Source organism: Macrosteles quadrilineatus, unplaced genomic scaffold (assembly GCF_028750875.1).
Source record: "Macrosteles quadrilineatus isolate MER2022 unplaced genomic scaffold, UCM_ALF_1.0 Scaffold_2__2_contigs__length_208266976, whole genome shotgun sequence".
NCBI classification, from domain to species: domain Eukaryota; kingdom Metazoa; phylum Arthropoda; class Insecta; order Hemiptera; family Cicadellidae; genus Macrosteles; species Macrosteles quadrilineatus.
Genome location: NW_026542595.1, coordinates 144,727,580 through 144,752,056, shown reverse-complemented (window position 1 = coordinate 144,752,056; position 24,477 = coordinate 144,727,580). Strand labels below are relative to the sequence as shown.

The 24,477-nt window shown below is 34.9% G+C and overlaps 1 protein-coding gene across 1 annotated transcript; it reads right to left on the bottom strand.

The window, feature by feature from the left end:
- Positions 1-1,824: 1,824 nt before the first annotated feature.
- LOC128984994 (uncharacterized) lies at positions 1,825-23,694 on the bottom strand. The gene is made up of 4 exons (XM_054404369.1): positions 23,508-23,694; positions 13,340-13,851; positions 11,070-11,158; positions 1,825-2,657 (listed from the first exon to the last, which is right to left on the bottom strand). The coding sequence occupies exons 1-4, from the start codon at positions 23,692-23,694 to the stop codon at positions 1,871-1,873; spliced, it is 1,575 nt and encodes a 524-aa protein (XP_054260344.1). The 3' UTR covers positions 1,825-1,870.
- Positions 23,695-24,477: the final 783 nt, after the last annotated feature.

Here is a 24,477-nt window from a genome sequence, read left to right as displayed (position 1 = left end):
GGTAACAAAATTTCGAGTTTTGGTGTTTTTTTATTGGAAATATAAAAAAAACCTTAAATCATCCCATTTTTAAACGCTCACCCTCGCTTTAATTTTTGACAAAATTTCATGATTAAAGTGTCAAATTACTGGAAATTTTGTCAATATTTCCAGAATATCAGTTATATTTCCTTTGGGCGGATAGGATTCGCCCCATTTCACATACTAATTTACATGTATTTCTTATGGAAGGAGTATTTTAATAAGATATCAATTAAATAAGTTATAACTCGTAATCTGTTGAACCAAAATAAACACATTATATACTTTTCTTGTAGAAAATTTAATCTTCTTCAATTTTATAATTTACTATAGTATACAAAAAGTTGATAGTTTTCGAGATATAATCAAAAAACCCAAAATGCGTACCTTTCCCCCCCCCCTTTTCCCCGCCCTCCACCCACTGGCTCACCACCTAGGAGTCAGGACTTTTGGTATGTTAACACCCTAAGCCCCCTGAACAAGTTTCTGAAGGAATCGCTTAGTTACCTGCTCACGCACTCTACACCTACTTTTGGATCATTCATTGACTGGACTACTTAGTCAAAATGAATTTTCAGTAACATAGAAACATGGAGGCAACAATGTTAAAATGCAAGTCAGCTGATCGGATGCAGGTCTACCAACTAAAGGCCTACGAGTATTTACACCCTAAACAGTAAACATCAAATCATCCTGTAGCCTACTTTAAGTTCGGGCTGTGTTTAGAAAACACAGTTTGTATTTTATTGGATTATAGCAAACTCCTATCTATGATAAAAGTAAAATATACACAAGCTGTATCTATCATCAAATAATGCTGATCATTCCATACAATCGTTTAAAAGTTTCTTCAATACTATAAACGTTTTAACTTTGTTACGGTTGTATTTTTTTTAACTAAGAATTGCACGTACCTAAAAGATATTTTACAACAACATTTAGAAGACGAAACGCATTTTAGCACTAGTGGTAATAATTAGTCTATAATTGTCCGTAATATGCAATTTGGATTTTAATAGAGTCTTGTAAAATTTGAATTAATACGCCGAGGTTTAATCTTAAAAATAGAGATGTTGAATAACTCAACCATAGAAATCGCAAGGCACCAAATTCCTCATGTCAGTGAAAACGTATAGTCATTAAGTATGTCAATATTTAATTAAAATGTATCTTACAAAATTAGTGCAATGGAAGAAATTAGAAAAATCGAGTATTACATAGAAATGTAATTCTAGTACTCGTTCTTAAAATTATTAAATTGTATTATAATACTTATCTGACTTAATTACTTGTGTTTAATTATTAAATATAACGAATAAATAGAATATTTTTATTTTAATGTTTTGATTCTATATTCTTATGGACATAGTTCTGAGTAAAATATAAGAATACCACAATATCTCTAGCCTGGAGAATTAAACAATGTAGATGGTTGTAGGTCGAGCTAGTAAGGGAAATTTAATACGGGTGTGGGTTGTTGGATGTTGCCTTTTTTATTGTTAGAAAGAAACGTGTGATAAAATCCGGTTTAATGATTCAAGTAATGTGTCTGAGGCTGGATTCATTGTGTTTGAAAGTTAGTCAGCTAGTGCGTCATTTAGTTGAGGTCTAAAACCATCATGAAGAGAATTTCTCGAACGAGATGGTTAGCCTAGAAACTATTAATCGAATGTCACCTTAAAATTGACTGAAATGTATTATACAAAGAGACACAGGACTGAAAAGAGACACAGCTTTTAAAATAAGTATAATTTCTATACTTACAAAAATAAATAATAAAAACGTATAAAAGTAAAAAAAAAAAATCAAATTGGTTAAAAGTCCTTTGTTTCCAACTCACAAAGACACGTCACTTATCGCACTCAAGGCGAATGTCAAATCTGATCTCTACTTCGTACTTGGAACTGATGAAGTTGGGGAAGATGGAGTTTGGAGTGACGAGGAACTGCTTGGCGAGGGTGGAGCACAGTGCTTGCTCCACAGGCTCCACGGAGTCTAAAGTCTGGGAGTAGCAGAAGCTGAAGTGATCCTTGACCACAGTGACGTCACATAGGACTCTGGACACCCTGGACTCCCGCTGTAGCCACTGGACGATCACGGGGATCTGCTTCTTGTAGAAGTTGTTGGTGATGTGCACCCAGAAGAGGCAGTCCTCTACAGCTACCAAAGAGGCTGAGTACTCTTCATCAGAGACGATAAAGTCAGGAGCTCTCACAACAGCTGGGGAAGTAAGGAAAGACTTGGGGTGTGTTGAGGCCACGTGGTCTAGCAGTCCAGTAATTTCATCTTGCCATGAACATCCTCGCACTTTACACTTTTCCATCCTGAACCGACACTCCCTCTCGTGGTCGATGAGCGACTCTCTGTCCAACACTAGGGTGCATCCTCTGTAGGAGTTACGACACTGAGAGGGTAGAAGGTCCATGAGGGCGTTGAGGAACACAGGGTTGATTCGGGAGAAGGGTGCCCTGCAAGTAGGGCAGTGTTGCTGCGTCTGCTTGCACTGGCGACATATAGCGTGACCGTTGTTACATAGAGTAGTAGGGCTGCGTACTCTCTCTAGACACACGGGACACTTGGCTGTACTGTCGATGGTGGCTAACATCTTCTGGTAATCCTCCATCGTCAGCGAGGTCCTGTAACACATACATGAATGGGAATTAATTTACTGTTACCACACTTGCTGCTGTTGTTTTTCAACAATAGAGGCTCTTCTGACAATCCTCCATCGTCAGTGATATCCTGTAAGAAACTAATTTGCTCTTAATGCAAAATATTAATAGCAAATCAATGCCATGTCATGTACTGCTGTTGTTGTTTCGACAATGGGCAATCTTCTGGTAAACCTTCATCGTCAGCGTGGTCCTGAAACACATACATGAAGGGGATTTAACTTACTGTCACGAGACTTACTACTGTTGTTTTTCAACAATAGAGGCTCTTCTGACAATCCTCCATCGTCAGTGATATCCTGTAAGAAACTAATTTGCTCTTACTACAAAATATTAATAGCAAATCAATGCCATGTCATGTACTGCTGTTGTTGTTTCGACAATGGGCGATCTCCTGTTAAACCTTCATCGTCAGCGAGGTCCTGTAACACATACATGAATGGGAATTAATTTACTGTTACTACACTTACTGTTGTTGTTGTTTGAAAAATAGAGGGACTTCTGGCAATCCTCAATCGTCAGCGAGGTCTTGTAACACATGCATTAATTGAAATCAATAAATTTGCTGTTACTACAATGCATTAATAGCAAATCAATGTCATGTGATGTTTGTTGTTTAGACAATGGACGATCTTCTGGCAATCCTCCACCGTCACTGAGGTTTTAAAAACATTCAGATAAATACATAGTTGGCGTTACTGCGTAAACCGCCATTTACACTACGGAGATTTTCTGGTAATCTTCCTCCATTAGCAACTACTTAAAACTAATTATGTGTAAAAATTATTGGTTGCTAATGCATATAATGTTGCTTTTACAGAAAGGTCTGTATGGATAATATTCCTTCTGCCAATTGTTTTCTAAGTATACACAGAATAATTTCCAAGTATTACATTGATCCGTAACATAAAAAATATTATTTTGTATGTCTAATTAAATTTTAATAGCCTTGTTATGCGTGGTTTTTAGTTCCCCTTGAAATCGTCCTCAAATAGTTTTGGCTACAACCCACAAGATTGGAAAATGTGTAGTGACATAAAACAGCTTACAAACAAAACATTTGTGTGATATCTCTGACTCGTCCTTATGTTGAATGACCCATTTTGGTTTCTGTCAAGACTTAATTAATCAACGTAATAACGTACACGAACCCAATGAAATGGAAATTATAAAGTTCCAACGACATTTTGATATCATCAAAAAGTGAGGTACTGTGATAAGATGCAAAAGTACAACATTCAGCATTTAAGAAGCAGTTAGAAGCATTAAAGATCAGCACTGCTGACCTTCGTTTAGCTCGTTGCTGACCTTTGGCTGATCTCTTCTCCTCAATCTGGTCGTCGTTGTAGTGTGAACTGTGTACTCTTTTGAGTTTTGCTAGTGTGTAAATATTTTGACAAAATCGAAAGATAGATAAATTGTACACCTTGGTGGATAAGATTTTTTTAGTCGGCAGGACCACCGGCCATGTTGGATTATCTGCCCATAACGGCAATGTTAATGGTTGAAACATATTACGGCATCGTTTATTAAGGAAAAAAATTGCAAAATATATTATTTCAATGCTATTGAAACCACGAATGTGATTTGCCATCTACTTTTTAATTTCAATTATTTTGTTTAACTACATAAATAGCCTATATAGACTTAAACCGTGATTATTTTCAACTTCTAAACAATAGTTTTAAGAATCTTAAAAATAATTCGCACGGAAAATAAATTTAAGAATCATATACAATTTTCTGCTTGTTAATTAAGCTTACTATGTATGATTAAAACGCATGTTTTTGCTGATCGGTGCTAAGAAAACCATTGTTTAGCCTGGCATCTGACAGACAACAACAATACAAAATTATGGACTCCTGCCGACTCTTAAGAAAACCCAAAACCCACGTTATTTGAATAGTTTTCGTGGCCAATTAAAATAACCAATGTGTTAAGTATAAACACAGAATAAATAATCCGCGGTAGGTAATCAAGTAATCAAGTAATTTATTGGTCATTAAATAATCATTGATTACAATAGACCTCGTCAGAGACACACATATAAAACAATAGCGATACATTATCACAGTCACATTTTAGCATAGGCCTACAAAATAGAAAGGCTATCATATCACAGACGCTACAATAAATAAATAGCTATCTATCTATATATTAATAGGCAAGCATGTTTCTTTAAAACCTTTTTTCTCAGCTCGTGTGCATCGTGGGGTAAATCTACGCATACCGTTAGAAAGCTATTTTCCTGTAGGTGTGCAGAATCCCTTTATAAATTTAAATAGGCTCAAAGATAAGCACTAAAAATGAGTTTAAAAATTTGAAAAAATTAACATGGATCTTATGCGTTGCCATGCTGGTGACGAAATAACAACAAAATATAAACAGAAAATCAAAACAAATGGAAGAAACTCCAATCACATGTTTTATTTACAGTGTGGGGTGAAAATAGAGAAGTGAGTAAGTTTACATTACATATTTTTGGTCGAGTTTCGACCACTGGACGACCTCTCGTACAGTTAAATAGATAGAAAAAAAACATGCATAGAGTTATAAGATTAATACTGAATAAATATAATGACAGTCAGAATAAATATAATGACTAGAATATCATGTTGGCACTTTCTACAAAGAACTCATTCAAGTCATAACAGGGATGGTCCATAAGCCATTCTAACAACTTGTGTTTGATTTGTTTGCTTGATAGGCCTAGCCAGGTGTTAGGAAGGGCGTTTACAATTTTAATAGATACACTGCAGAAACTCCTCTGAACAGTTGCTAATCTAGTATAGGGCCTATCAAGTGCCATCCTGCCTCTTGTCTGATGAGTATGAAAAACACCTCTTTGTGCAAACAGATTTGGGTTGCTCGTTACAAACATTACACATTCAAGTATGTACAGATTTACAACTGTAAGGATTCGTTTTGACCTAAAAAGAGGTTTACAATGTGCGTGCCGCCTAGAGTTAGTTAAAAGCCTAATTGCCTTCTTCTGAATCTTTAATACACTATTAATATGAGTTGAATTTCCCCACAGCAATATTCCATACAGCAAATGGCTTTGAAAAAATGCAAAATAGGCACATCTTACATACTGCGGTGGTACAAAATCTCTTAGCCTCCTAATCAGAAACAATACTCTGGACAACTTACGACTGACACTTTTTATGTGATTCTCCCAAGTTAAAGCACAATCTAGATCTATTCCTAAAAGGTTGACACTTACAGACATTGGTTTCTCATTGTCGGGAATTGCACCTAGCCTAAAAACAATTGACTGTGTTTTGTCTGAGTTCATGTTAAACCTATTTACATTAAACCAGTGCTTTGCGTCATTCAAAACTAATGAAGATAATTGAGTGAGTTCCTTTATACTACAATGACTAGTTATGAAAGTTGAATCATCAGCATACATCAGGGATCTACAGCTCAAGTTATCGTCCAGATCATTTATCATTATTAGGAAGAGCACAGGTCCCAGGACCGAGCCCTGAGGAACTCCTGAGGTGACATTCCTCACAGAGGACTTCATCCCTCCAATCTCAACAAACTGTCTGCGCTCTGACATATATGACCTGAAAAATTCCAGCTCTGCGCCACGAATACCGTAGTAGTCAAGCTTGTTAAAGAGTAAGGAGTGTGGAACACAATCAAATGCCTTACTCAAGTCAACTAAGGTCGCCTGAGTAAGGGCTCCTCCTTCAAATGAGTTTAAGACAGACTGTACTAGACACCTAACGGCATCCGTGGCGCATCTGCCGGCTCTAAACCCAAATTGCCAATTTGAAAGTAACCCAAACGATTCTAAATAATTCATTAATTGCACTTTGACAACTAGGAAATATAAGATGCGCTGATTCGACCCGGATGGCAAATTCACACTGTTTAGAAGTAACACTGGTGAAATACAGTTTAAAAGTGACTACATTTCAGCGTCTAATACTTAACCGGAATTGACTCAACCCGATTTCATGTTTCTTCATATCACGTTTTATGAACCATCGATTTTCACTTCCCCATACTACTTATTTTGTTTATGTCCCACCTTCACATCCTAGGACGCTAGTTCCTATCCCGGAACTGTTTTACACATTAGGTCTTCTTCATACTAGCCCTAGAAGTCCGCGGGATTATCACATGGATAAAATTCGTTGGCGGTTGGCGGGATTTGAACTAGAGACCTCGGGCTCCGAAGCCTCGGACTCTAACCGCTAGACCAGATTGCTCCCTGAGATTAGCACCTCTACTACTAGAGTCCAACAATAACTGATTTAGTATTGCGATTAGACTTGTACCCATACTAATTTAGACTTAACTGAAATATGCGTTATATCATGCAGCCACCCACGTATGTTATATACATGTGTTGTAGTGCCCTGCGAGGAGTGGGCGAGGAGATATTTACAGCGATGATGCAGCAGGAAGGCATGAGCTTGGGTTGAATGAGAATGATAAACAAAGCCGTGGGACGACCACTGCGTCTATTAGTTGACCGCGACCTTGGCCGCTGGATCGGTTACGTTACCTGAGGCGGTTGGGTTACGTTTAATTTCATATCCGGTTTCTAAGATTTCCATCGTCTTAACCTTGCCGTTTCAGACCTACTTCCTCATCTAGCATACTTTGTTTGATTACATGTTTTGACGCTTTTGGAATGTTTATGATTTGTAGAGAAATAGTTTAAAACCGTGGTGTTACTGTCTACCATTGTTCTTTTCGTCTGATACCATCATTAATAAATACGAAAATAAATAAAAATACATCTAATCACACATGAACGATATATTTACACCTATACTGTTTTAATAAGACAGTAAATAACACATGGAAGAAGGTAGTGGTGACAGATTTAGATATAACACCCCATTATCACCAGACCCAATATACGACCAATTCTCATTGATGAGTAACCTCGTTCTAGAATATACAATTGGTAAAGCTTCTAGCAGATGTTTTACTACTTAAAGTTTAATTGTATTTGTATACAACTAAGAAATATTATCTAGTGAAAATACTTTATAGTTTAATAAGTGATTAACTCGGCTCATGCTTTTTAAAATCTGTTTTCTTCCTTTACATTAAATAACTTGGACAAAAATACACACCGAAAATGTTTATCTATAATTTGAATAATATATTTATTTGGCATTTGGAACTGGCAATTCAATTCCACTGAAGAACAAACCAGAAACTTTCAGATTCAAGGGTAAGTAGGGCCTATTGTAACCTATTGCTAGCACCACTACACCACTACTATGCTACACTCACCACGTATGGTCGCCGTTTTACAAGAAAGTATTTAAGTATTCTTGTCGCAAACTATACATTCATATTACTTTATCGTAATACAGTATGAAGGAAATATTTAGATAATGATATTTTGCGATCTGTTTCAGGAAAATACGTTATCTTGACTACCTCCTCAGTGTTTATTGGAATATTAGTTACAAATACAAAATTTTGTTAACGCATACTGTTTTCTATTCCTGAGGTTAAATATAAAATACAAACCCATTTAGCGTTTAGTGTCCCGGTTCAATGAAAGTATGATTGATAAGTACTATATAAACACTAAATATAGGCCTACAAATAATCACAATTTTGTTACAAGTTCAAAGTTGAATGGTCATTCCAGAGGAAATTATCCTTTAGCAGATCATGATTGCAGTTAATTAGCTAAGATTATTTACGCTAATTTATCGTTATTATTTACAATTTATAAAATCTCAATTACCGGTTTATTTAAGCTAAGGAAACGGGCGATCCTAGTCAGAAACAAAGCTACATGGAACATCAAATTTTTTACACTCATCCTTCACTCATATTTTGGTTAAAATACGCACCTAGGTGGTGTCCTCATCTCGATTGGTAATAATAATAATAATAATAATAATGTAAGTAATGTTTTATGTATACAAAGATTTTGGAAATCATTACAATGGAACTAACTTCCAAAGTTTATAGCAGTGACTTTGCAAATCGTTAATATCGTCTATTGTGTCCCTACAACAAATTATAGTGGTACACGATAAACTGAAATGTTTTCAACATTTGGGAAATCAGTAACTCAAAGTTATTTGGTAGTTTCAATTTGTTTAGTTGCACGAAATCAGGCATTCAACACCGAAACACTAAATAATATTTAGAGATAACATTGCAGCCAAAGTACTGTTTCTATAAAAAGCTTGACATTCCTGAGCCGTGATTGATTCACACTTGGTGAGTGAAACTCGACGCCTGAGGAAGATATCCTCCCACGGTCATGGTCGTCGGTCGTTTACCTCTGCCTGGAGATAATGTGAGGACAATGAACACAAGAATTGCACTGAAACATCGCACTATCACAAAGATGTACCTCTTCAGGAGCCCTATCTAGTAGGCTTGCGCGTTGTTTAACTCTTTCAATGCGGCCGTCATGTTTACTCTTGAAAATTGCACTTATCTCAATGATAAGGAACCGGTCGCCGGCGACCGACCCGCACGCAATGTGTTAAAAATAAAAATATTGTGAAGTGTTGCGAACTTTATTATCATTATCATTTGAGATGGGGACGCCGTCAATGTGCGGATTCTAACCCAAATATGAGTGAAGGATGAGTGTAGAATGGTGTGTGATCCCTTGTACAGCTTGTTACTGACTAAGATCAGCGGGTCCATTAGCTAGGACCATTAAAAGCCCAATCGAGGACAGCTGGGTCTAGTTTCGAACTATCAAGCTATACTATTTTCACAGAATCGAATCGATTACTAGGAGCACTATAACCACTGAGCTACCCGGCTGTTTAGGACCAAATGATTCGTTTGTAAAGTTTACCAACAACATTTGGATTCCTTCGTTCGTTTTAGGACTACCTCATTGGTTAGATGATCACAGTCATCCACTAAAAAGTGTTATTAAAAGTTGTAGAAACCATTTTATTACCTATTGAAATGTTCTGATATAATTAAAAAATATGGAAATATTTTAATTTTTTAATAAATGGTAATAAAATAAGATTTATGTTTGAAACATAAAACGCATGAAACTAAAAGAAATCTATTTATATTTATATTGATGAACAACTATAAGGCAAAACACTGGAAAAATGATTTAGTTTTGAAATTAAAAACTGCTTCTTTTACTTATAGGTTATAAATTTCCTTTGATGTTTTGTAGTTTTAAATTGATTATTTATCCCAGGCGAAAACAATTAACATTGAGGCAAACAGTTTTTTTTTCTCACAGAAGAATCACATTAAATGAAAAGCTTGAGGTTTTGTACTGCCAACCCAAGACACGGGCTATATGGCCTTCAGCATAAAGCGTTAGAATTTACAGGCACTCTCTGTGTTACCTGGGCCTGTAAAATAAACAGCGACAAGAAAGAACTTGTCTTTCCTTTATTATTTGAAATGAATGTCTAAAATTAAGAGATCACCGTTCATTTTTTTAGAGTGCAAGATGCTAAATTTAACTAATAGTTATCATCTAACAAGGACAAGAGCAGAGTACTTTTGATGATGATGTATTTAACAATCTTGTAGAAGATATGACAATCTAATCTATATCTCAGCTTACTTCAATTTTGATTCATAAGTGAACCGACAACGATCCGAGCTCAAATTGGATATGTGGATTGGACCGCAAGGAAAATGCAATTTATACTAACAACAAAGTTCTATCAGTGACTATTATAGAAAATCTTCTAAAGGGATTGTTTCGGAATAGTGATATATGTGATGAATTAGGGACAATTCACAACTCTCTTAGGCTACACTGATGTTTTCTAACTGGAAAATAACTATTTTACAACTTAATGAGTAGAAACCCATCAATATGACAATAGTGTTATCTTTACATTTGCGTGGACGTAGAAGAAACACACATACCAAACAATGCAAGCATATACTTACTTCGAAAACTATACACAGCTACAAAACAAAGAAACAACTAATTTTCAACTTGACATTCATAGGTTTTTGTCAAAATCAAACAAATATTGTACCTAATATTATTGACAAAGAGTAATTTAACAGTAAATATTGACTTAGCCTAAACATTATTTCCAAAAGACAAATTTGAATATTTTAACATTATACAGGTTAACGCACCTTGTCTATCTATTATAGAATATCTAGGTATCACTCAAAATCCACTAGATAATCCAAAACTAGAGACGACCAGATAGGCCCTCATATATTCCCATAAACTTTGAAACACACCATACGCGTAAACACACAATAACAACATAAGCTAATCATACAGCTATGCAATATTATACTTACAAACACACATGTAACAAATACTTTAAACACACCAACTGTTAACCTATTGGTGATACGAGGAGCAATAAATTGACTGTTGAAGTTTGATAAGATAAAGAGTGCATGGGTTACCTCGTGTTTGTCTCGTCCATAGCAGCAGCGGCGGCCCCACTCTCCAACACACAGACACACAGACTGAGTAGAAGATGGCCATCTAGCAGCTGCCTGTGTCATGACCCTGACAATGGGTGGGGGAGGGGGAAGGTAGGTACTTCCTAATGACGTCACTGACCCAGTAGCTAATGTCATTGGCATATGTCTGTCAATCCCCTATCATTTATTGCCACTTTTGCAAATTTCTGTATTTACCTATGAAGTGTATTATGAAAGTTCTACTGAACATCAATGTATCAATCTTAAGACAGAAACGTACACATGGGTATTTTTAGAATATGAATGCAAGATAAGTGCAGAATGGATGCAGTCCCTTTTGTAGCTTTTTCATTTGCTTAAGTCTTTTAATAATAGTCTTAAATTAAAAGCTCAATCATCATGGTCCATGTCAACGTCGTTCCGATTTTGACATAGTAAAAAGTTCTAAGCCTTTAATTTTTAACTAGAGGTTTTTATATTCAACTAGCTGGCCCGACAGACGTCGTCCTGTCCTATTGTGGTTTTATGTCACATGCTCGTTCATTTTCAAGATGAGCTCGTTCACATGGCTCAATCACGTCCTGGTTGAAGTTCGTTCGCTACGCTCACTCACCTTTAGGTTGGAGCTCGTTCGCTGCGCTCACTTGCCTTCAGGTTAGCTCGGTCGCTACACTAACTCGCCTGCAGGTTGAAGTTCGTTCGCTACGCTCACTCACCTTTTGGTTGCAAATTAGCTGTTCTCATAAATAAAAAATGAAGTTCGTTCGCTACGCTCACTCACCTTTAGGTTGGAGCTCGTTCGCTGCGCTCACTTGCCTTCAGGTTAGCTCGTTCGCTACGCTAACTCGCCTCCAGGTTGAAGTTCGTTCGCTACGCTCACTCCCCTTTTGGTTGGAAATTAGCTGTTGTCATAAATTTAAATAAAAATAATAGTGCTGCACCCTGTTGGTAATCCTTGTAACTTTTATGCTATTGAACATCAAACATACAAACATACATTGGATTTTATATATATAGATTACATGATTTCAAAATGCATTCTAATAGCCCTTATCTATATTATTTACTTTGAATATGTCATTGGACTTTGAGTGTCTAAAGATAAATGCCACAGACCTACGTTAAATGGTCACGATTTTAAATTTATTTTGTTAGGTATTTACATTTTCACTTGTATTTAGTTTGTCTTAAAATTAAGGAGTATCCGAAACATATACCTATACTTATTACTATATTTATTTAACTGTAGTTGGCCGCTTTTACTCAAGTATGAAAATTTATTAAATAAACGTGACCTTAGGTTTTCCTCCACACTTTATAATTCGTCATGCGTATATATTTATTTTGATATAATTGGTAGGGAATAAAGATAATATACTCTATTTCTATCACATAATAAAGAATTGGCTGTAATGTATTGAACACAATAAATGCAAATATACCAAGAAGGTGTCTCTCTTTATTTCGGAGGGGGGGGGGGTCAGAAATTTGAGTATGCAACTCTGTTAGAAACAAAATATAATATAAAAAAAATTATCATAATAACACGACAAATCTTTTAACCTTGATAGTAGTACTAGTTTCAAACAATGTCCTGATTAATATAGTGTCAAATTCACTGGTGATTCCGTAATGAAGTGTACTATCAAGTTCAAGGTCACGCCAGTCTGGACGCAATAACCCAACTAGGAAGTACCTAGTGTAGGCCTACTCCTACATTATTTAGAGGCTGCACATGGAAAACGTGATAAACTGTGGGAAGTCAAGGTAACTCCGGTTAATCGTTATAACCGATTTAGGTCTGTCTGGTGTATATCGTTTGACGACTGCATAACGTAAATGTACTCACCTCTAGCATGTATTTTATGAATGTGTTTAGTGTGCTGCATAATCTAGTCTTATGTAGATGGAGAAACGAGCATGGTGTGGTAATTATCACCGAATTTGCATGCATTTCCATTGTTGTAAAGGTGTAAGGTACATTATGGATTCAAACGTAGACTATCAAGGTCATGCCGGACTACAAGATATAGACCTGCAGTTACTTGGATGTGCCTAGAGTCTGTTGTTTGGAAGATGGACAGTGTGTTCAACTTTAGATGGTTAAAAGTCAACGTCAGGCCGGACTACAAGATCTCACCTACAGTAACTTGGATGTGGTTAGAGTCTGTGGTTTGGAATGTGGGCAATGTAGTATACTTTAGAAGATTAAGTGTCAAGGTCAGACCGGACTACAAGGTGTCACCTACAGTAACTTGGATGTGACTAGGGTCTGTTGTTTGGAAGGTGGACAGTGTGTTCAACTTTAGACGGTCAATTGTCAAGGTCAGGCCGGACTGCAAAGTATCACCTGCTACGGTAACTTGGATGTTTCTAGGGTCTGTTGTTTGGAAGGTGGACAGTGTAGTCAGCTTTAGAAGGTTAAAAGTCAAGGTCAGGCCGGACTGCAAGGTATCATCTGCTACAGTAACATGGATGTGTCTAGGGTCAGTTGTTTGGAAGGTGGACAGTGTAGTCAACTTTATAAGGTCAAGTGTCAAGGTCAGGCCGGACTGCAAGGTATCATCTGCTGCAGTAACTTGGATGTGTCTAGGGTCTGTTGTTTGGAAGGTGGACAGTGTAGTCAGCTTTAGAAGGTTAAAAGTCAAGGTCAGGCCGGACTGCAAGGTATCATCTGCTACAGTAACTTGGATGTGTCTGGGGTCTGTTGTTTGGAAGGTGGACAGTGTACTCAGCTTTAGAAGGTTAAGGCCACTCTGGCCTTTATCACCAAGCTTACGTCACCCTGGTTGATTAACTAACCCAGTTTCTTCCGCTTTGTTTACATAGGTCGCTTTGTTTCGATTAAAATGCAAAACTAATCGCTTCGGTCATAAAACTGCATAGTCAGTAAATGCTGTTAAGTAAATACATACAGAGAAAATAGTGTATTACAAAATTTTTGTTTAACTTAGATGTGAAATAACATTGATAAAGCTGATTATTGATTTGGCCTCAATCTTATTACGAGAGTTGTATACTGGATTAAGTTGTTTTGTGAAGTTAAAATCGGTATTGATACCGATTTGATACTCATGTCTTACTATTAAATAAATTCTTTATCTAGCACTGATATATAAAACTTAAAGGATATTAAAAGCTAAATGTGAGTATTTATAGCAGTGTTCATAAAAACAAATTGATCACTAGGGTATTACCCTTTGGTTTTTAATACCAATTAATGTATGAAGAGTTTTGTATTCATGTTATTTTGGAAGCTGCTTTAAAATTTTTAATATAACTTCAATTATATATATTAACAGCTAATACTTCAAACAAATCACAAAACCTTGACATGTTTATGTTATTAGAAAATGAAGCTAATTCTCATTGTCGATTGCATGATTTCCATTGATTTTTTCTGAAAAAGTACTCACATAATAATTATATTGTTGATATTGTCGTTAGGCTAAGCAGATTTGTATAATTGGTTTAGATTTTTAATTGTATATAAACAACGTACTTGTGAGTTATATGCTCCTACAGGAAGAGCGATCTGGTCTAGTGGTAGAGCGCGGGACTTAATTTGCCTGAGGTCAGCGATTACATAATAACATTTATGTGTTCGCTGCCTGAGGTTTCAAGTTCAAATTCCACCAACCACCAATAGATTTCATCCATGTGCAAGTGTCGCAAACTTGTAGGACTAGCCTGAAGTAATTTGTAAAACAGTTCCGGGCTAGAACTAACACTCTAGAATGTGAAGGTAGGGCAAAAATATACGTGAGGTAATCAGGCTTCTTAAATTAATTACAAAATAAAATATTATTTCATACGAAAACTTAATAAAGTTCCTATCTACGAGTTTATAAGAGTTATATACTATATTTAATTGAGTTCCATCCTTGATTAACGAGCAATGGAGCATTGAAATATTTCATAATGTTACTCTAAATTAATATTATAGGCTACGAGCGGTTTGGCCCGTCCTACGTACGGGAATCGAGTAGTCTATTAAAACTGAATATGATTCAGAACAGCTAGTTTACAACTTGGTGGCCGATTCACACACACTGCTTTCATTACAGCAGCTACATACCACCTTCCACTGCATAGGCCTACTATCACTTACCTACCTTATTTTACCACCTTTGCCACTGAAACCTCTAAAATGATCCTGGCCTCCCGTTCTCTTCTATCCCTTGCCATTTCTAAGGAAGATACCAGTCTGAAGATGTCTTTCATTACTTGGTCTTCCAAGTGGTCTTCTACCTTGTAGTACTCCTTGGAATACACTTTTAAAAGTTGAAGTATCTTCTCTCCGCCATGCAAAGCCTGCCCAGCCCATCCGAGATCTGAGACTTTTGGAATGTACCCCTTTATCAAGTTTCTGAATCATCAGTACTACTATCAGTACTACTGGGATAGTTATGATATGGTATGAATCGATTTTGGTTTCTACTGACACCCTGCATCTTACTGGTCAGTTTTCTGACCTACTACACCGGTTGACATTTTCATGTGTACTGTATGCAGTCATACTTATATTCAAAAATCTAGAAAAAGATGTATCAACACGTAAACCACTTATATCTTAAAGGATTGAGCACTTATACTTAGACGGATTGCATTTATAACAAAACTTGATTATACGTTTAAAATGTTAAGTTAAAAATTACACAATCTCCTGATAACTTAGATCTTTTACGGTAGGTAATAAACTGCATTTTAAAGTGAAATAGTGTGTAGGCAAACTCTGGATCAATAGTTTTGTATACAAACATCTTGTGACATAAACATTTCAATGACAGTTAGAAACCAGCTGTTAGTTAAACAACCAGTAAAACGACTTTAACTCGTCCGTCGGCTAGACTTTTTGCTAGACTTTTTGAAAATTAAAACTTAATTTCTAAAAAAACTGGGACCCTAAACTAAAATTATGGCTTCGACATTCAACACAAAAATCATGAAAATCCGTCAAGTGGTTGATTCAGAATCGTGAAATAAAAAAAAAACAGTTTCGTTTTAATATTATAGATTACTTCGATCCAATCATTTTAAATGTACATCAAAACTGTTGGGTTTGGAAATATGTCAATTTTTTTAGAACTAATGAAATCAGATTGTAGTTTAACACATTTATAATTATTGCTACAAAATGTTTAGTTTAATTAATACTGCAAATCTTTACTGCAATTCATAATATTTTACTTTTGTTTTAAACTTTACATAATTACAGAAAACTTTGTACAGAAAACTTGAAAAGTTTGTTTGTTAAACTGGCAACATTTCTAGTTTAACAAACTCGATGTGATGTGCTGTCTTAACAATTAAAGTTTGCTGTCAACTAAAAGGAAAATCAGCGATTTTCTAAATGAGAATATTTTATATTATTCTACTTGGTTTTTACATGTGTATGCCATTGTTGCCTTGAATGATTGAACTAAAAAATAACAAATGAATATTGTTCATACAATCTCTTTACTTGAATTTGTAAACATTTCTTTTTATGAGTTTACTTATAATTACCAATTTAAATATATATATATACATAAAAATAATAGTTTAGTTACGTTACAATTAACAACATGAAACAAACAAAAGATAAGGAATGAGATGAAAAGAATTGTTTTATCATAGCATGTCGGTACACGATCACATATTACTCAATTAAAACCCTATCATAAAACTATAACAAACTATCGATTTTGTCAGTATTCAATTAGTATCGCCCCAGGTGACTGAGTCAATGTTGGACGTTGATTATTATGCTGTTTTATATCCTCTGAGAAATATAACCTGAAGAAATTGGCAGTTTTTATTATTTTCTGACAAACGAACATTAAAGATATATCTAAAGTAAATAAAATGTAAGTACATTAAATTTGAACTTTTATAAAAAGTTATGAAGCTTGAATGATAATCGGTTGTTTTAATTATTTATTCTGCTTTAAAATTAACAAGTTGACACTTTTTTTAAAGAAAAAAAGTCAAAAATTGCCGGTGATATTTAAGTATTGGTTTTAATTTAACACGATAAGTGTAATCTGACACATGTATAAAGCCAATACTTATTAATTCTTCCTCTTCGAAATTGTTTATTAAGAGTTGCAGAGGGATTAGAAAGTGGGGTATTTTAACCCTAAGAGAAATATCAATAACTTTTAGCGAATTTTCATAAAGGGAAGTAGCTATTACCGTAGGTCTCATGGGAAGATTGAGCCCGGGACCGATTTACTTTTTCATTTTTATTACCCCTAGAGACAACAAAACACTATTCGTTCAAATTTGTATATACAGTATGTCTATATATATATATGTGTCCGTGAACGCGATAACTTGAGTACTTTTTCTTCTATTTTGATGAAATTTGGTTTGAAGGCGTAAGGAAAGATGAAACTCAACGAGTTCGAGAACTAGCATGGACAGACAATGGGGACGGGGGGTTGCAAGGGGTTGTATGGGGTAAAAATTGGGTTTTGTTCTTTTTGACAATCAAAGCACAAAATTCACCAAATTTCTCTAGACAATTTTTGGGAACTTAAAAAGACAAATAATTTAGTAAATTGAAGTGTTTTGTGCGGTTATTGGTTTCGGATAAAATTCAAAAAATTATAAATTTATAATTCCCATGTTATTCTTATGGAGAATATCGTATAATGTTTGCTTGTTTATAGATATATTTTGATAAAACTTGGCAAATGTATTTATTTTATACTCAAACTAACTTTGTCAGCCTCCCTGTAGCAGCAAAGCTAGATACTCGTTTAACCTAATGTAATTTATGTATTTTTTTTTATTTTATATAAATTTAGGTTAATGGGAATTCGCTTAACCTGCAGGTTTGCTGCGGCGGGGGATTACGCATTATTTGTAAAATTAACAAAAATAACGTGACAAACAATGATCGCTATGCAACAACAAAAAAATAACGTAACAGATATGGTGAATGAATATACACGTAGACGGAGAAAAGAGCAAGTAGGTTCAGACAGATAAGACCTTTTTCACGATAATATTATAAATGTATGCAGTAGATAAAACATGAAAGACAAAGTTGGTCTGTTATCTCATGGAAGCAGCAGTGAGATATTGTTTCTCTAAAATACCATCTCCTCTGCTATTGGAATCTTACATCAAGCGGGGGTGAGTGATGACACTGATCATCTTATACCTACCCCTAATACGGTAAATCCATACTCATACCTAGCGTGCTATATGATGCTGTAAAATTAAAATATTTCAATTTGTAGTAGTCGAACAACTATCACAAGGAAGGCTATTTTTCAAAATATAATCATATATTATAAGGATAATATAGAGGTTTCCTTAATAAATACGGTGTCAAACCAATATTAATAATTGCAGTTGAATATGCTAATTTATTATTAACGTATAATATAACAGCGGAGCTTTACTAAAGAAGAAACTTTAAATAATAATATAATTGTACGATTACCTCGTCACAGCTCCGTAGTTTCCGTATACATTACGGCCGTTTCGGCATCAAAATGCCATCCTCAGATACATACATCCACCGGATTTGGCGTCGTCAAACTTGAAACACACACGTAACACGATAACAAACATTTAAAACATAAAAACGAAAGACAGGCCTGTCGCGCACATGATGAGTACGTGTACGGAAGCTGACTGCAAGTATCAATAGGGTTCACGATAAATGTTTGTTATCGTGTTACGTGTGTGTTCCAAGTTTGACGACGCCAAATCCGGTGGATGTATGTATCTGAGGATGGCATTTTGATGCCGAAACGGCCGTAATATATACGGAAACTACGGAGCTGTGACGAGGTAATTGTAAAATTATATTATAGTCATCAATTCAGCTCAGGGGCTAAACCATGTCTATTGATCTTTAAATAATGATCAAATGTTTAACTATATAAAGTTGAGGGTATAACCGTTTCGATCATGAGAATCCATTAAATTAACAAGGGGGTTTAAAAAAAAATTAATGTTTCGTTAACAGTTTAAAGGAGAAAGGTAAATTATTACATTTATATATTCATACTAATTGTAACCTTTTATTATCGAAATAATATTCTTCAAAAGTCATGTAAAATATTAATTTTCTTATGTATACTATAAGTTTACTATAAGGTGTTAGATTAATGAAAAATACAATAAATTAAGATATGGTAACATTTCGTCGTAGTATACAATAATAATATACATTACAATACGATACTGCCAGAAACCTTTCTCGTATGAATTACCAAACCAATCAGTGCTAAAAATATTGGACCAAACAATTTAAATCCGTAATTTTTCTAAAATACTTGACTACCACAGTACTAAAACCTTATTTAACTGTAACAAGCATGCATGATTACAAATGTAAAAATATTAACAAACATATTGTATTAAACCGAATGCTTTCGTAAGCTATTAAAAACCAACCTCTAGAGAAAATAAATAATTTAGGTAAAGACCGAGAGCTTAATTGAAAAGTGGTTCACCACTGAATGCTCCCTTTTGGCCGGTCTGTTGGTTGTCAAACAAAATGAGAAACTACCACAGGTCCAACCCAATATCTTGATTATAATGTAACTATCTTTTATTGATTGACATGACTTTTGTCATGGTAATATAATAAAATATATTTGTATACTCAAATTATGTAATGCCGATTTTCTGAATTAACAGAATGTAATTAATTGTTACTTCTAATCTTGTAACATAATTTATATTATTTACTAGGTAGGGATTTCTTGACTTCTTCCTATAGAATTATAATAATTATTGCTTAATTTATTGAAGGGTTTTTATCAGATGGAAGATAGCTTAACTCGTTCAACCAGCTTAACTAGGAACACCTAAACAGACTTGACTTGTGCTAAGCACAGAGTAGTATTATCAACCTTCATTTGCCAGTCTATGACTTCAGTAATTGACTTTGTGATAATGAGCGCATCAACGTCAACGTTAACATAATAGGAGTAAAATACATTATGTCTAATCCGACAGTAGAACAAATAGACAGATTAATAATCTTCATCTCTTGCAAAACTGTTTATCGAGCATATCAACCAACGCAAAAAGCATAACATGCAATTAAGCAAATGAATGTAATGGATAAAAAATATAAAACTCAAGCTACAGCTGATATTCATGAAAACCGTTTGCAACGCATTTCAATGTAATTCGGTTTACATATTAGATCCAATTATTAAGATTTCATAATTTGCACATAAAGTTGGTTTAGTAGCTTGCGCGCTGGAGTGTCATTTCATTTTCAAAATAGTTAACGCAATAAGTTAAAGTTTCTACTATCGTAATTTATGTTCTCCATAAAAATATATCCGTTTTTTACAGAGAAAGGAGGTGAAGGTTTTTCAGGGTTTTGAGTATATATACAGGGTGTTTTTTTTTTTTAACTTGCATCTTTATTTATGTAAAAACAGCAATAGATAGAAATATGCAGTTTGCGGGAATCATCTATTGACGTAGGGAGCCCAATTGTTTTGAATTCAACGTTACATTCACATTCCCCCCCTTTCCCCCCTTCCCACAACTAAATTTTTTTTAATAGCAAGGTACCCCTTGTGACATATCAAATAAAAGAGTATGAAAAAAGAAAATGTTTGATGAAAAAAAAATTAAAACCGGTTCATAAATTTGCGAGATATTCCCCCCCCCCTCCCCGGAACTTAATTTTTTAATCGCAAGGTACCCCTTGTGACATATCAAATGAAAGAGCATGAAAAAAGAAAATGTTTGGTGAAATTGTTTTTTCATTTGATATGTCACAAGGGGGTTACCTTGCAATTAAAAAAAAAAGTTATGGGTAGGGGAAAAGGGGGGGATTATCTCACAAATTCATGAGCCGATTTTCAATCTTTTTCACCAAACATTTTCTTTTTTTATGTTCATTCATTTGATATGTCACAAGGGGTACCTTGCGATAAAAAAAATAAGTTCTGGGGAGGGGGGGCGGCAATATCTCACAAGTTTATGAACCGATTTTCAATTTTTTTTCATCAAACATTTTCTTTTTTTATGCTCTTTTATTTTATATGTCACAAGGGGTACCTTGCTATTAAAAAGAAATTAGTTGGGGGCAGGGGGGAAGGGGGGGAATGTGAATGTAACGTTGAATTCAAAAAAATTGTGCCCCCTACGTCAAAAAAAGAGTCCCGCAAACTGAATATTTCTATCTATTGCGGTTTTTACATAAATAAAGATGCAAGTTAAAAAAAAAACACCCTGTATGTAGAACCTTTGTTTATTAATTCAATAATTAATGACTATTAATACTTCAGTATCCAATAGTCAATGGTAGAAAGTAAGAATAGGTACTATAACAGCTATAATGTAGGGTAAATAGCTCGTGTGTACATTTAATGAAGTAATGTTTCCGAAAACCCAATTAACTGGTCTCTACGTACCACTGATCGTGTTGCAAGACAATATTATTGGTCTGATATCAAAACTATCAATCAAGTTCATATTTAAGAATAACGTTTTTAGTTTATTGATAGCCAGTAATATAAATGCTACAAATATACTAATTGTTATGTTATGTTAGTATATTTATGTAATATTTATAGAACATTACAAAACTTAAAAAGCATCTGAGAGAAACACTGTGATTTGAACACATAAAATAAATTAATTTCAGGATTAAGAATGAATAATGTAACAAAGGCTAGTAAATATACATTAAGAAAATCAATCCATATTTTTTTAAGAATTTCAAGGTTTGAATTAGCTATATAGGAATTCTTATTTCAAATTCCCTTTATGCCTAATATTAATGCGTTCAAATATGTAGCCTACTTGAATAAAGGTTTGACATTGTAAGCAGTACTTCTTCTGTAGGACATTTTAAGTTGAAATTCGTATGCTTGAGCTAATCCAACCATATCACATATCCTTCATTAAATAAAAATTGTCTTTATATTTTTACATACACGTGAGTCATAAGGAGTTTCACTTAAACTATTAAAAATGTTAAGGGAATCTAAGTGGTGATAGTGCTCGCCTGGTAATAAAAAGGTCGACAGTTAGATCCTGAAAAAGTGAATCTTTTTCAAATTGGCCTGCCCCTGTCCTTTATCACTGGGCTTTTAATTAATGGTCCTGTGTAATGAAACAGCTGGCATTAGTCAGTAACAAGGCTACACAAGGCGAAGGCATCCACTTCATTATACACTCATCCTTCACTTATATTTGGGTTGAAATACGCATCTAAGTGGACTTCCTACTTCAATTGTTAATTAAATTGATATAACAAATGTATATTCCCTTTACAACACAATAATACATATCTATTATATATATAAAAGGCAAAGCCCTCACTGACTGACTGACTGACTCACTCATCACTAATTCTCCCACTTCCCACTTACCTAAGAGGCTGAAATTTGGTACACTGATTATTTAGGCATTAAATAGGAAAACTAAGTGGTTTTTATTCTGATCGGACTCTCGGGCTCCGCCCCAGTGGCTCTGGAGTTTCCCATGTTAACCTTATGAGTACTCATATTTAAATGGAATTAATGAATCTTAACAGCTGTTTCAATTAAACAAGTTGGTTCTGTTCTATGATGTTCAATAGCATTAAAGTTACAAGAATTACCAACAGGGTGCAGCACTATTATTTTTTTTTTTATTTATGACAACAGCTAATTTGCAACCAAAAGGTGAGTGAGCGTAGCGAACGAACTTCAACCTGGAGGCGAGTTAGCGTAGCGAACGAGCTAACCTGAAGGCAAGTGAGCGCAGCGAACGAGCTCTAACTTAAAGGTGAGTGAGCGTAGTGAACGAACTTCAACCAGGACGTGATTAAGCCATGCGAACGAGCTCACTTATGAATTAAAACGGGGCAAAGCCCGCGGGTACAGCTAGTATCTATCTATCTATACTATTATAAAATTGAGGGGGTGTCAGTCTGTCCAGCTGCCACGACTAAATGACTAAACCGATACAGCACAAATTAAGCTCAAAGATTGTCCACATACCTAGGAATGTCATAGGAAAATTAACTTCCCTGAGTTCTTCTCGGGCTACGCCCCTTGGATGTACAAAGTTTTGAGATGAGGTTTTCAAAAGTAAATAATAATTGTCTCCATGGAAGTATGAGAAAATTTGCAATCTTTATTTACCTTTGCGTTGACATTTCAAAGCAAAAATTCAGAACTGCTAAATGTTTATTTCACAGTTTCTGACAGCTTATCCATACAAATTAAATTAAATATGTACACGACTATGTGGTAGGTATATTTAATTCATTGATTATGGAAAAGGATTCTATAACCATGAAAATTATGAAAATTATGTTATTGATATATTTTAATGTAAACAGTTGGACAAATAAAAATACAGTGTAGGTCATACTTTTTTGGTGGCTCTTTGTTTATGAAATCGATCTACACAGACACGTATACCTGTGGGAACCCCAAGCGAGATGTTTACCGTGGGTGTGGGTGTGGGTGAGACTGGTGAAGATTCGTTCAAACACGGCGGCGAATGAGACATGCTCGAACCCCGGACCTGCGGTCTCCACGGTAAACACACAGTCGACACCTACACCACCACTACGACCACCAGGGGGAGTGTTAAGGGGTATGGTAAATCTTCCCGTTGCGAAGCACGCGTACATCAGCTAGTTATCAAAAAGTCTTACAAATGTATTAGTAAATAATCTATCATACAACAATAATAGAGGAGTTTTTTTAGTACAAAGATTGTTTTTTAAATCCATAATTATAGGTCCACTTAACTTTTCCGATGAGTCCGTTAGACTACGATCACTTAGGGTTGGTTAAGTGTTGGTTAGTCAAGGTTATTTTGTTAGCTTCTAAATACGTAATAATTTTCTCCAAAGAAAGTCTATTTGATTTATTCCGCATAATACAAGACATCTACTTTACCTAGTAACCGCATTTTGTTCCTATCAACCAGAAAGTTTTATAAAGTATCTTTATAACATGTGTTTCTTAAATAGTTCGACTAAGTGGTTAGTAATGCTACGTTGATATATTTCAAATAATTTAAGAACCCAGTTGGATTACCTTATGTCACATCACAATTTTACAACTCTCCCTTTGCTCAGAACAGTGTAAAAGTAATTAAGCTGTAAATAAAAGGTCACTTTGAACTTACAGCACTCGTGTTAAACCTCTCTTTGTTAAGACCTTAAACATTTGTTGAACAACTCCCAGGCGATAAGACCTTTTAAGTTGTTAACTCTGAAGTAGACACCAAACAACAGGAGGGTTCAACTTGTCATTAAAAGCATCAGGTTAAGGTGTATTTACTAATAAATTTACCACTGTCAGATGTCGAAAATAAGATACCAATAATACCGATAAGATTTAATCATTATATTTAGTTTAAATATTATGTTTTAGTTCAATTTCTGTACCGGTAAAACTATTTACTA